The sequence below is a fragment of the Cloeon dipterum genome, chromosome 2 (genome assembly GCF_949628265.1).
Source record: "Cloeon dipterum chromosome 2, ieCloDipt1.1, whole genome shotgun sequence".
NCBI classification, from domain to species: Eukaryota; Metazoa; Arthropoda; class Insecta; order Ephemeroptera; family Baetidae; genus Cloeon; species Cloeon dipterum.
The window spans coordinates 35328968-35343283 of record NC_088787.1 but is presented as its reverse complement, the minus strand read 5'-3'; the positions used below and the strand labels follow the sequence as shown (position 1 = coordinate 35343283).

Genomic DNA, 14316 nt, shown 5'->3' with positions numbered 1-14316 from the left:
AACGTTGATATATCAAATTCTGATATTTTTCGGTTGATATATCAATTTTTTGATATTTTAAATATCATATCAATATCAGATATTTGATATCGATTTTTGAGCTAGTACCCAACCCTTGAACCAGGCGGAGGCAGGTGGCCCGAGCCTGCCCGAGCCTCAGGCCCCTGCAGCTAAGAACTTCCAGACCCAGACCCAACCGCTGGCGCTGGTGTCGCGTCGGTTGTTTCGATGAGCTCTTGTCTTGTGGCGATTTTTTGTGAGCGTCTAAGTTACGCCCACGAAATACAGCCTCGCCTTCTCTCCGAATACAAAATTATTTCGGCGATGGCTAACAGAACTATAACCGGTTTTAAGGTTTTTATCTTTCACGGTAAGTATTAAAGTTGCATTTAAGGCGATTAACTCAATATTTTTCACTGCGTTTCGTAATTTTTGTTTCAAAATAATCTGGATAATATGTATATATGTATATTTTGAAAGATTGCGTGTTTTTCATACATTTTTTGCTCTTTGTGATTGCTAAATAATACCGGTTATTTAACGTATCGGGTCATTTATGCTAATAGTGCTGCCACCGCCGAGACTAATATGTATATACCATATCGTCGTGGTAGCGGAGAAATTGCGCATGAGTTTTTGGTTCGCCCGGCGAAATTGCGCATTTTGAAAATTGCGCATCTTGAAAAGTGCGCATCTGACATTTTGAACCAAACACATTTTAATGCACATTCTGTTTTCTCCCCCTCCAATACATGCTTGACAAAAATTTCAAACCAATCCGAGCACTAGAACGCTATCTAGTGACGTTTTTTATAATTTGTATCCTCCTAAATATGGTATCTTTCAATACTTCATAAATTTGCTCAGAGTGGTCCTAGAACCAAAATTAAAAAACTGATTTGCTCGTCTCAACAAGGCAAACAACTTTTATGTTGACCCCAAAGTCATAGGTCAAAGGTCAAGGTCATTAAAATTTATATTTTTATTTTAAACTCAAATTTGAAAATGATCGTGTTGAAAATTTTAATTTTCTTTATAGCCATTTTGTAGAGCACAAAAAAATAAGTTAGAAACGTTAAAATTTCAAATGTTTTTAATATAAACTGAAAAATATGAAAACCCCTGTTTTTCGAGGTCGGTAAAAAAGATAATCGACCAAATCTAAACTTCTAATCATCCGGTATTAAAAAACTGCATACCGTTAGACTCGTCTCGACGTCCCCAAGTGCACTAAAGGGGTATGAGACCAACCAACCCCCCAACCCCCTTTTAACCCCCTCAATAACGTGAAATTTAGCATTTTTCGTCTGTTTTAACACCTTAAGCACGACGTTGACGATTAATTGTCTTCTTCAAACCAATTTAGTTACTTAATTCATTTCAAGACGAGTCAAACGGTGCTTATTTATTGTAAATAGGACCACTAAAACCCTAGATTCAGGTGCCACAAAGTTTTTTTTTTATCGAGATGGACGCAATAAAATGCTCGATATAAGCACCAAATCTCAGGTTGTGGTGGTCCTATTTACAAGAAATACGCACCGTTTGACTCGTCTTGAAATGAATTAAATAACTAAATTGGTTTGAAGAAGACAATTACTCGTCTACGCCGTGCTAAGGTGTTGAAAGTTGAAACGTTTTTTTCTTGTGATTTATTGTTATCGACATAATTTTGGTTTTAAATTATTATGAGTGGCAGAAATATTAAAGAAATCTATTCCCAAACATCCAAGGCAAAAGCAGCACCATAATTTTAAAACCAGATTTCATAATATTTGTAGGTAGAATAAAAATTCTTACAAAAACCATGCATATCTTTCGGGCACGTTCGTTAAACAAGGCCGTTTATGGTCGTTATATCGCGCATTGATAAAAAATAATTTAAACCATTTTTTAAAGCTATAAAATAGGCATCTAATTTCATTGATAGCTCTTTTGTACTCCAAAACCTGTGGCGCGGAGACAGTTTTCTCCCTCCCCTGTAAAATTTAATATTTTTCAAATGCGCAATTTCACCGGGTTTACCAAGAACCTATGCGCAATTTCGCCGAGCGAACCAAAAACTCATGCGAAATTTCTCCGCTACCACGACGATATATATTATAGACAATTAGAGATAAGATGAAATCAGCTGGCAGCTGCATCTGCATCAGTAGAGTACCGCTCCGCTTAATTGAGACATCACGGTAAAGATTAACGGGATATTTAAATTTCGGGTCTTATATCACAGTCAAATATGGCATCGAGCTTGTCTCTTGGCTTTTATAACTTGTGCCTAGCTGCAGGTAAAACGTAAAAGTCAGCAGAATACTATCAGCTGTGCGGTGTTGACTGGCATAGCTTTTGCAGTTAAACTCTGGTAAATAGCGACTGAAACTCGCTTTTTCAGCCAAATTATTGGATTCCAAATAGGATGTCAGCGCCTTGCGTGCATTTTTTGCTTTTGGCACAACTTTTTAATTCAATTTTGTTTGATCGCGGATATTAAGATATTTTTTCCATTGAGTAATTTTTTCTGAGACAACACTAAATTTTTAGCGTTGAGGTCGGACTGGGACTGGACGACTGGACTGGGAAAAAGCAGAAGTCACTTAGCGTGTGCGTCAAAATATTTGTCTTGATAATATAATCTTGGATCATGCTTTTATAGATCGCCAATCGCCATGTCTAAATTACTGCAGAAGTGGGCCAATTTTGGCTATCAGAAGCAAGAGATTCGTACTGCAATTGTATTCGGTAATTTAAACGAAAATTATACTAGCGTAATTTTCGTAGTTTCGTCCTTTTTTATTTCTGATATCTTACGTACAACCAATTGGAAAAGAAAAGTAATTTAAACATTTCTTTCTATACTATTATTTTCCTCATTTTTCAGGGATAAACGGACAAAATATCATTTTTGCCCTCGTTAATGATGATGTGCTTGCCTATGGAAAAAATCAAGAAGGATGTCTTGGAACTGGCGTTGAAGATGAAGTGAAGGAGCTCAAGCGCATTGAAAATTTGTGTCAGCGAAGAATCGAAGGTATAATTTTCATGTAAAAAGTGCCTGATATTTTGTCATAACATGCTTAACTCGCTCTCTATGCATGGTACAGGGTTTGAATATGTTACCTACGATGCAGGCAGAGCCGGATTAAAATTCTGCATTTTTGCTATTTCTGCATCTGGTTCCGTATTCTCTTGGGGAGAAAATACCCGCCCAGAAATTTTTCTTCCAAGAATATTCCTGGAATATATCAACTTTTACCGGGAACATTCTGAAAGAATGTTTTTGTAATATGAAAATGTCACGCCTTTATTTCGCCCTGGCACATTCCTGGGAATATTCCGTCAAGAATATTTTGGGAATAATTCTGGAATATTCTTGGTGGGATTTTCAAAAAGCTCATCATGACCCCCAAAGAATATTCCAGGAACATTCTTAAAATATTCTTGGGAATAATCCAAAAGTTTATCCGTGGAATATTTTTATTTTTATTCTTGGGATATCCATTTTATTTATTATTGGAATATTCTTTTAAACTCCTCTAGAATATTATTAATTGGTTATTATTTTTAGTTTAATAACACAATTATCTTGTTACATAATCTCAATTGAGTTTTATTAATTTTCAACACAAAATTACATACGGCCATAGAAAGAGGTAAATAAACTGCATACACAACAATTTGCATTTGGCTACACAGATAAGAAAACTCCCCGCCTGGAAATTCAAATTACAAATTTTTCAGATTATTTCTGGACTATTCTTAGAACATTTTGAACAGATTGACCTTTAATAATATCCTAAAAATAATTCTTCGAACAAACTTTAGAAATGGTATTTTGGAAGATTTTTGCCTTAAGGATAATTTGTATTTGTGTAAATTGAGCTATGAATATTTCAGGAACCTTTCAGATAACAAATTTGATAATCATTCTAAAAATCTTCCAAGTGTTAGAACTTGGAAGAAATTTCAGAATACACCAATTGTATAAGCCTTTTCGGTGCTCAAATCCGCCAACAATTGGTGCCACACTGACACCGGCCACCGTATACTTCAGTTTTAAATTTTATTTTAGGGCACTTCTGCTGAGACTTCAGACCATATATCCTGCTGCTGATGTGCATTCTTCACTCAAAATGCTTTCTTTAAGCGTGTCGATAACCAAAATCGGGTCAGCCAATCGCCATAGAATAGTTAAAACTATTTTCGAAAAAAATCTTATCCAACATTTCTACAGCAAATGGATTAACCAATTTTGGTTTTTAACACAAAGCATATTAAGTGAAAAATGCACAGCAGCAGGATTGAGTTTGGAGTCGCAGCGGAAGTGCCTTAAAATAAAATTTAATACCCAAGTATACGGTGGCACCATTTATTAGCGGCTTCGAGCACAAAGGCGGCTTGATTATGCAACTGGTGAATTGACAATCAATTTCAAATTACACAAAAATAATTTTAAATAGACATAACTTATTTCATACACAGGGATATAATGGCCCCACAATATTAAACTAAAATTGCTGTTCTAATAAAAATTTCATAGAAAACAATTGGTTAAATTTTGAAATACGCAAAAAAAACTTAATCGGTGGGCGTCCACACTGTGAAAGGATAAACCTCAAAATACAATGCAGGATCTAAACTGTCAACTGGAACACATACACTAGCGTCGCACTCACTAAACTTCACATCTTGTGGCTTAAAGTCAATGATGAGGGTGACAGCCTTGTTGTTCACGTTGAGGTCTTCTTTGTGTCTGATACTCTAATGCGGCTGCGGTCTCCCAATTCTTTAGGTTCCTCCTAACGGAACAGGCTGCAGCTTCTTATCGTCATTATTATTAGACTGATCTGGAAAATGTAAAAGTAACGATATAAATATATAGAGTTGATCGTAAATGTACATGTGAAAATGGTCATTTTTTTAATACGGGGAGTGCCATGTGAGCATTTAAATTTATATTGTCTGTATTACATTCTTGAAAAACTAAAATTACAAGTATACAATCATTTTAAAGGAGTCCAAAAAATTCGTAAAATTTTTGTTCCTACTGACCGAGGACTGGTAAGGGCGCACACGGTGTTAGCACGAATGCTAAAACTGGGGTACCAATAACACCTTGAATGGATGACAAGGGCTCAAATTTACATTAATATTTTTAAGATATTTTTATAGCGGATATTTTGTAAAAGAAAATTAAAATAATAATTATTATCTCTGTTATAAAAAATCCTGGCCAAAAGATGAAATGGCGATTAAGGAGGAAAATAAATATACATACCGTATCCTTCGGACCACCACTGCATGCCATTATTCTGCTCTGCTGCAAGATTAACCGAAGCCTCTTCGGTAGAGGTGCAGCCACATCTCCGGTCCTCACACTTTAATATAAGATGGACGTAGAGGAGCAGAAAGTCAAGACCACTTCTGCAAAATACAATACAAAAATCAGAATGAGGAGGAAGATATTTTAAAAACGGAATTAGGTTGGAGATTTAATTTTTAAGTAGGCAAATTTAACTACATACATACATACATATTTTATTATTTTTAAATCTAACGTTTCGTTGAATTATGATAAAAATTCGGGGTTTTCCGGGCTACACATCTCGCCAGTTCTTATAAGAATGCCATACAAAAACTATAGGGCTGGCAAAAACTGTATAAACTAGCGGTGAAAAGTACATTTTACCATGGGTGTTTTTAGATGGATGCATAAATATTTATGTCAATATGCATGCAAACGCATTTTTTTAGAGAATCATTATTTATTTAATAGTGATAAATGCATGCATGCGTTAGCTTATATGGATATAATATAATATGTATGTGTGGAAAAATTACACTTTTCGCCGCTAATTGTAAGTTACATACATACATAATTTTCGCCACCCCTGCTAATTACATAATATGGGATTCTCAAAAGAACTGGTGCTATGTGTGTGTACATAGCCCGGCAGAAACTGTATGTAACTTTAAGTAGTATAATAACCCATAAATAACATAATCCCACTATAAGACATAATATTCATAATATTAAACTTACGGGAGAAAATGTAATTTTAAAAATTAATAGTTTTTATGCCGCGTTTTCTCTTCTTGATAGTTTTTTTTTGTCAGAAGAAGTATGTATGTGAATGTACAATTATACATACATAAATCTAGATACCCCACAAAGGTTGCGAAAATTTATTAAAAAGAATAGCGGATGACGGCCAAAACATGTAATTTTTACACAAAATTCCACAAAATTCATGCATACATACATAAATACACATTTTACACACCTGCGTACGGAAGTTCTTGAAGTCGAGGCCATATCTTCTGCACTGCACACAATATAAACTGACCAAACTGCTCAAATTTATTGACTAAATGACTTAACTAACACTGCCGCGGTTGACGGTTGACGGTTGGGACGCGGCTGACGTAATGCTAATGCGAATTTTCTGGCTTCTGCTGGAGAATATGGAAGCTTCTGGAATTAGGGAGAGGGTCCTGATAGCGAAGCAGGACAGAAGTCTGCTTGGTGCTTGCCTGCCCGCCTACTCCCTCCCCCCTCCTTGTGCTGCCGCTGCTTGCTTGCCCGCCGCTGCTTACGCTGACTATACTCTCCCGCCACCCCCTCGCATTCCATTAGCTTTCTTTTTCCACTTTCCCATTTCCCACGCTCTCTTAAGCGCTTCAATAAAATAATTGAAAATAATACCTAATGTGGAATAATTGACTATCGGAACCAAGTAATTTTATTTATCACTGTGAAAACTTTGTCGCATGAATTTAAAATAATTTTGAATTAACTAATTCTTTGAAATTAGCAAAATGTTAAGAAAATAACTTTATCATATTTAGGGACATAATATATTTCCGCGTAATTTTCTTAAATTTTGACTTTGGAAAAAATAATTTTTGAAAATTTTCTAAGTCCACTTCCACTTTTGGAATATTCTTGGAATAATTTCAAGATTTATTCTTGGGAATGTTCTTGGAATATGCTAGGCACAATTGACAAAAATTTAAAACTTTATCCAATTTGAATTATTCCAAGAATATTCCCAGGGTATTCCAAAAGTTCATTCTTTAAGTATGTTCCAAGAATATTTTTGTGTTATTCTTAGAATACTCTTAGAATAATTTTAATGGTTGATCTTTTCGAATGTGCTAAGAATATTCCGGAATAATCTCGAATAAATTGGGGTGAAATATTTCTGGGCGGGTAAATTTGGACAGCTTGGATTAGGTACCACAGAACCCACCAAAGTTCCCACCAAAATTTCAGGTTGTCTGGAGCAAAAAAAGGTTGTCCAAGTGGCTTGTGGCTATCATCATACACTAGCTTTGACTTCTGAGGGAGAGGTGAAATTATTATTATAAAAGTAATCCATTTTATTCAAATTGCTGTAAATCAGGTTTACGCTTTCGGTCGAAACGATATTGGCCAATTAGGTTTGGGTACCACAGACACGCACTTTCTTCCACAGAGGGTTGGCGGACTGCTGGATGGGAAAATTGTAACCTCAGTGGCATGCCAAAATTATGCTTCCTTAGCGATCCTACATTCAGGAGAGGTATTTATTTTATACACCACCACAATTTCGAGGTCATTTTTATTGGTAGGAAATTTTCAAACAATGTATATTGTATATTAATATCTATTATTAATAAGGTCTAAATCTGCATTAATAATTTGCTTGCATTTTTCAATTATTTGCTAATTTTGCGTTAAAAGATCAAAATTAAAATTTACTCTTGGAGCTGTTATATTATGATTATATCTCTCTTGATTGTTCAAGATTTGCGCTTGGGGTTACAACAAAAATGGCAGGCTGGGATCACCTTCAACTAACAATGAATGTAGTCCCTGCATGGTGATCGGCCTGGAAGGTGTCGTGATTTCCAAAATAGCTTGTGGAACCGATTTCATTCTCGCTTTATCTGACGACGGGAAAATTTACTCTTGGGGAGAAAACAATAAGGGTCAGTTGGGAAATGGGACTACCCAGCTTGTCAAGAAATCAACCATTATTTCAACAGAGATGGGAAGGTAAGACTAAAAGCTGGGATATTATATTGTTTCAGAGCATTTAGTGAATTAATCTTTTCTCATAAAGGGTAAAAGATATTGCTGCCACTCATTACGAGAGCCACCCGTGCGCTGCAATCACTGAAAAGAACCAGGTTTACTTTTGGGGCAATTGCAATGGTATATATTTAGTCCTACGAAATACATGTAAATTGACCTCTTAAAATTAATTGTAGGTCAATTTGTTTTGAAACCAATGCTCACTTCATTCTCGTCGTTGGACGAAGTTTTCGCTGTTGCCTCTCCTCCAGTGACCTACCAACGTTTTCGTATGAAATTGACGGAAGATGAAAGCGAAAGCAAGAGGAAAGGCTCGGTAAATGAGCGTCTGAGAAAAGCGTTTGACAATCCTGTGAGATTTCTATTCATCACGCCCTCCTAGAAAATTGTCTTATCTTTTTCTCATTTTAGGAAATTTCTGACTTTGCGTTCATTGTCGAGGGGAAGAAAATCCACGTGCACAAGAATCTGTTGATATTCGGAAGCGAGGTGTTCAAGAATTTGTTCCTTGGAGATTGGAAGGACAGTTGCCAAAAGTATTAAGGACTCCTCTTATTATATCTTGTTTAACAACGCTTTGATTTTCTTTCAGGGAAAAGATCGTCGAGGATCACAGCTACGATGCCTTCTACGCGTTCCTCAAGTACTTCTACACAGATGAAGTTGATTTCTCGCCTGAACTTGCTCTTGGTAGAAAATTAATTTCACTTTTTTCAGAGTATAATTTACATTATTTATTCTGCAGATGTGTACACCATAGCCCACTTCTACCTAGTGACGGATCTCATGGACGAGTGCGAAAAGATTCTACAATCAGGTATGACAGTGCAAAACGTTGCTGCTGTTTACGAGAAGGCAAACTTGTTTGGATCTAAGGTGAGCTAAATGTTACAAACTTTTTCTCAGTTATATTAATATTTAATGTTTTGATGTAGGACCTATGCGAGTTCTGCTTTAAATTTTGCAAGAAAAATTGGGTTAATGTCATGGACAATTTTGAGTCTGAGGACTGCCAGAGAGAATTCTTCATGGTAGTTTTCCGTTGGGTGGCTAATCGAGAGGAAAACTGATGGAAAAGTTTTTCACTTATCGGTGTTTGCATTAAACTTTCTGTTAAGATTAAGTCAAGCAAATTTCCAAAAGTCCAATAAAATTTTTCTTTCAAATATTTGTTGTTTTTGCATCATTCCTATTTGAAATTGTGCTTCATATATATAGTCATTTAGTATTGGTTTTGAATTAAAACAAAAATTAAAAATCCTTTTCATGCTGGATAAATTGTAGCTATAATTTTACTGATTGATTTATCAAGGCTAAATAAAGCTTTTTCTGCCTAACAATATTAAACGATGTAACCGCGTCTTCTAAAAGTTATAGTTAGATCATAAATACATGACATGAATTTTCGAGTTTAACAAATCTGTTTTAACGCAATCTATGTGCGACGGCCATGTGTCTTCTCTGACAATTGAAAATGAAATTAAAACTTAATTTTGATGGAGCATTTTTGCTATCAGTCCAGCTGAGGAATTTGAATAAAAAAATACATCTAAAGAAGCAAGCAATTTTATTTAACAACTTTGAGCTAATTTTTAAGCTGTGAAAATAAAAGTATTAACTTATATTCTGCTTGTTTTTAATTTTTAAAGTTGAAGTCATGATAAATCGAAAATAAGGTGTTTATACTTGTCGTTTGTCGTTTTTCCCCCGAAATAAAACCTCTTTACTTCTTAATCAATTAGTGCTCTATATTGCCAACGAAACAATTTTTTTTCTCGTAAATATCAGTCAAATTCCTTCCATCAAGCAGTTTCGTAAGAAACGCGGTGAACTATTTGAGATTATATGGTTTCATATGGGTACTAGTTGAGGTCCAAAAAATTTCATAGCTCTCTTAATGCTCTAGAGAAATTAGGAAAAATTATCGAAGAGGGCATCGTGATTGCTAATAATTTCTTTCCAAACGAGCACTTTGATCAGGTCATCAAAAAAGCCGTGAGTAGGAAAGCAAGTAAAGGGAAAAGACTGGCAATGAGTGAGAATATTTTGAATTGCTCTTATCAGAAAAAATCATGTTTTTTAATTTATAGATATCAACTTCAATACACCAATTCTGCCTTTTATTTTTTTGCAAGATGCGTCCACTTCATTTGCTTTAGTATATATAGTTAATTCTTATTTTAATTGTATGTATTAATCGTCTCAATTGGAAACTCCTTATCATTTAGATATCATCTAAGTCTTACCTAGCTAAAAGAGAGTTGTTTTTACAACCTTTAGTGTAGTGCGCGGCTTAAGGATAATTTAGTGTCCTACTATACATTGCAATTACAAGCTTCAATTGATACTATTGGATGAAAAATATGATGCAATTCATCAAAAGCTTTCTGGAATCAATCTGTAAATTAATTGAGTAAAATTAATGCGTCATTCAGTTAATTTAAACAATAACAGACAAAATGACAAATATTAGCGCAAATATTAATTGGAAATATGCAACAATTAAACTTTGATTTCATGTAAAACTTTTATTGTACTAGAAAATTTATAGGCAAGAACTTAAAGAGCATATTTGGAATACGTGCATTGTAGCAAAATCACAAGAAAAACTATTTCATCAGTTTTTCTTTTGATTAGCCGCCCGACGGTAAACCTCCAAGATGAATTCTCTCTTGCAGTCATCAGAATCAAAATTTTCCAAGACTTCAAGCAAATGCTCCTTGCAAAATTTCATGCAGAACTCACACAAGTCCTACATTAAAAAAATTATTTATTAGATATACAGGTTATTTAATTTTTAACATTTAACCGACCTTAGCTCCAAACAAAATTGCCTTCTCATACACAGCAGCAGCGATTTGGACAGACAGGCCAGATTTGAGAATCTTCTCGCACTCATCCAACAGATCAGTCACCTGATAGAAGTGGGCTACGGAATACAAATCTGCAAAATGATATTCAAAATTATTCTCAAAATGCGGATTAATTTTTTTTTACCAAGAACAAGTTCAGGTGGGATTTCATGATCAATTTCATCAGTGTAGAAGTACTTGAGGAACGCGTAGAAGGCATCGTAGCTGTGATCCTCGACAATCAGCTCTCTAAAAGGATTCCAAAGCAATTAGCATGATAAATAGACAATTTCCCTTATTACTTTTGGTGACTGTCCTTCCAATTACCCAGGAACAAATTCTTGAACACGTCGCTGCCAACAGTCAACAGATTCTTGTGAACGTGGATTTTCTTCCCCTCGACAATGAATGCAAAATCAGTAGTTTCCTGTAATGAGAAAAATGTAAATGGAAATTTTATTACATGCAAAAAAACTCACAGGATTGTCAAACGCTCTTTGAAAACGCTCAATTACCGAGCCTTTCATCTTCCTCCCATAATTCGTATTTTTCGATTGAAAACGATGGTAGGTTATTGGAGGAGAGGCATCGACATAAACTTCGTCAAATGACGAGAAGGAAGTTAGCATTGGTTTCTCAACAATTTGGTCTGCAATTGATTTAAAAAAAGTAGTGCGTGCAAACTGATGCATTGAAATGAACCAAAATTTTTACCATTGCAACTGCCCCAGCAGTAAACGTGGTTCTTTTCATTGATGGCAGCGCACGGGTGGCTTAAGTTTTGAGTGGCAGCAATGTCTTTAACCCTTTAATTGAAAATAGTTCATTAGTCAGGCTAAAAAAATATCCAAGATCTAATCCTCACCTTCCCATCTCTTGTGAAATAATAGCTGGTCTCTTGACAATTTTGGTAGTCCCATTTCCCAAGTAGCCTCTAAAGTTGTCTCCCCAGGAGTAAATTTTTCCATCGTCAGACAAAGCGAGAGTGAAACGGATTCCACAGACGATTTTGTAAATCACAACACCTTCCAGGCCGAGCACCATGCAGGGACTACATTCCTGGACTGAGGTTGAAGGTAGGCCCAACTTGCCTCTTAAGTTGCTACCCCAAGCGCAAATCTTGAACAATTAAGACAGAGATTTAATGTTTCAATAAATGAGCTTCTATGGACAAAAACAAAGAGGTTTGAATTTTATAAAAACTCTCAATGCAAATATTGAAAATAATTTAAATTTCATTTCAGAATTAGCCTCAAAATTATTATTTTATTTTTAGTATGTAATAACAGGATTTCCTTAAACACTATAACTATTTGCAATTATGATAATCCAGGGAAAATAAATACCTGTCCAGAACGAAGGAGCGCAAGAGAAGAGTCCATCTGGCATGCAACTGAGGTTACAATTTTCCCGTCCAGCAGTCCGCCAACCCTCTGTGGAAGAAAGTGCCTGTCTGTGGTACCCAAACCTAATTCTCCATTAGCATTTCGACCGAAAGCGTAAACCTGATTTACAGCAATTGGAATAAAATGGATTACTTTCATAATTATAATTTCACCTCTCCCTCCGACGTCAAAGCTAGTGTATGATCACCGCCACAGGCCACTTGGACAACCTTTTTCTGCTCTAGACAACCCAAAATTTTAGTGGGCACTTGGGTGTATCCTGTGGTTCCTAATCCAAGCTGTCCATATCCATTTCCTCCCCAAGAGAATACGGAACCAGATTCACAAATGGCAAATAAGCAGAATAAGCAACCAACGCCAGTAAATTCAAACCCTGTGTACGATTGAGATTTGCATAATTGAAACTCAACAGACTTTTACATGAAAATTATACCTTCGATTCTTTGCCCACATAAATTCTCAATGCGCTTGAGCTCTTTCACCTCACCTTCGACGCCAGTTCCAAGGCAATAAATTTGATTTGTTCCAAGAGCAAGCACCTCATCATTTTGGAGGACAATAATTACATTTTCGGCGTTAATGCCTGAAAATAAGGAAAATGATTTAAAACATAAATTAACAAATCAGAAATCACTGAACGCCGTTCTCAAGCAACGGTTCTATGGTACAAGAAATCAGAAAAACAAACAAGGAAGCAAAATATCCAAAATATATTCGTGTGTTACGATAATAATATTCGATTTCCTTACCGAAAACGAGTGCAGTACGAATCTCACTATTCTGATAGCCAAAATTGTCCCACTTCAAGAGCAATTTAGACATTGCGAACCAAGGATGATCCAAGATTTTGATCAAGACAGAACGCACGGCGCACGCACGAGGCTACTTCTGCTTTTAGTGCTTTTTTTGCTTTTCAGGAGTACCACCTGCTTAGCTCTCAGTCTCAGGCCTCTCAGCTGACTCAGGCACTAGGCAGCTCACATACAATCAGCTCAGCTCATCCCTCCCCCATCCCTCCTCCGGCCCTGCCCAGCGGTACGCCCACAAAAAACAGTGCTGCCACACGCACGGACACAATAAAAAAGAGTGGAACCTGGAACTATACTGGACCGGATCGATGGACGGCGGACCGGAAGCCTCATGTATGGTATGCGTTGTGCGCTCGTCGAATATTTTGGTCTTGATCAAAATCTTTGATCATCCTTGTTCGCCATGTCAAAGTTACTGCGCAAGTGGGCCAATTTTGGCTATCAAGAAGCGAGAAATTCGAACTGCAATTGTTTTCGCTTAGGAAATTGAATATTTCTATCGTAATTCTCGTAGTTATTTCGATCATTTATTTTGGGGAGGTCGGATGTCGGATTTCTAAAAATTGAACGTTTACCGTAATTTTCTGATTATTATTTTATTTGCATCATTTTGTACAGTTGTTGGGAAGCATCAAGACAAGTAATTTTATACGGTGTGTTTATTATTATTTTCTTTATTTTCAGGCACAAACGGAGAAAATGTAATTATTGTGCTAGAAAATGATGAGGTGCTTGCTTTTGGAAAAAACCAAAAAGGCCGTCTTGGAGCTCGCGTCCAAGGTGAAGTGAAAGAGCTCAAGCGCATCAAGATTTTGTCTAAGGAAAAAGTAGTAGGGTATAAACCATGTCAAAAATATCTCTGTCGAATTTTAATTATAAAAAACTATGTTACAGGGTTTAAATGCGGTGTCTTTCATGTCGAGAAAAATAATTTCCACATTTTTGCCATTTCTCGATCTGGTTCCGTATTCTCTTGGGGAGAAAATGATTTTGGACAGCTTGGATTAGGTACCAAACATTACACCAAAGTGCCAACAAAAATTTCTGGTTCTCTAAAAGAGAAAAAGGTTGTCCAAGTGGCTTGTGGTGCTGCTCATACACTGGCTTTGACTTCGGAGGGAGAGGTGACATTAAATTTTTCTCTTTGTATTTTAATATTTCTGCTCTAAATCAGG

At 36.0% G+C, this 14316-nt stretch overlaps 1 protein-coding gene across 1 annotated transcript; it reads right to left on the bottom strand.

Moving 5' to 3' along the window:
- Positions 1 to 10632: 10632 nt before the first annotated feature.
- On the bottom strand, positions 10633 to 13209 carry LOC135937646 (RCC1 and BTB domain-containing protein 1-like). Its single transcript, XM_065480823.1, has 11 exons — positions 13082 to 13209; positions 12766 to 12915; positions 12485 to 12705; positions 12273 to 12431; positions 11792 to 12045; positions 11641 to 11732; positions 11406 to 11575; positions 11229 to 11353; positions 11072 to 11175; positions 10888 to 11018; positions 10633 to 10826 (listed from the first exon to the last, which is right to left on the bottom strand). The coding sequence occupies exons 1-11, from the start codon at positions 13152 to 13154 to the stop codon at positions 10692 to 10694; spliced, it is 1614 nt and encodes a 537-aa protein (XP_065336895.1). The 5' UTR covers positions 13155 to 13209; the 3' UTR covers positions 10633 to 10691.
- Between the last annotated feature and the right edge of the window lie 1107 nt (positions 13210 to 14316).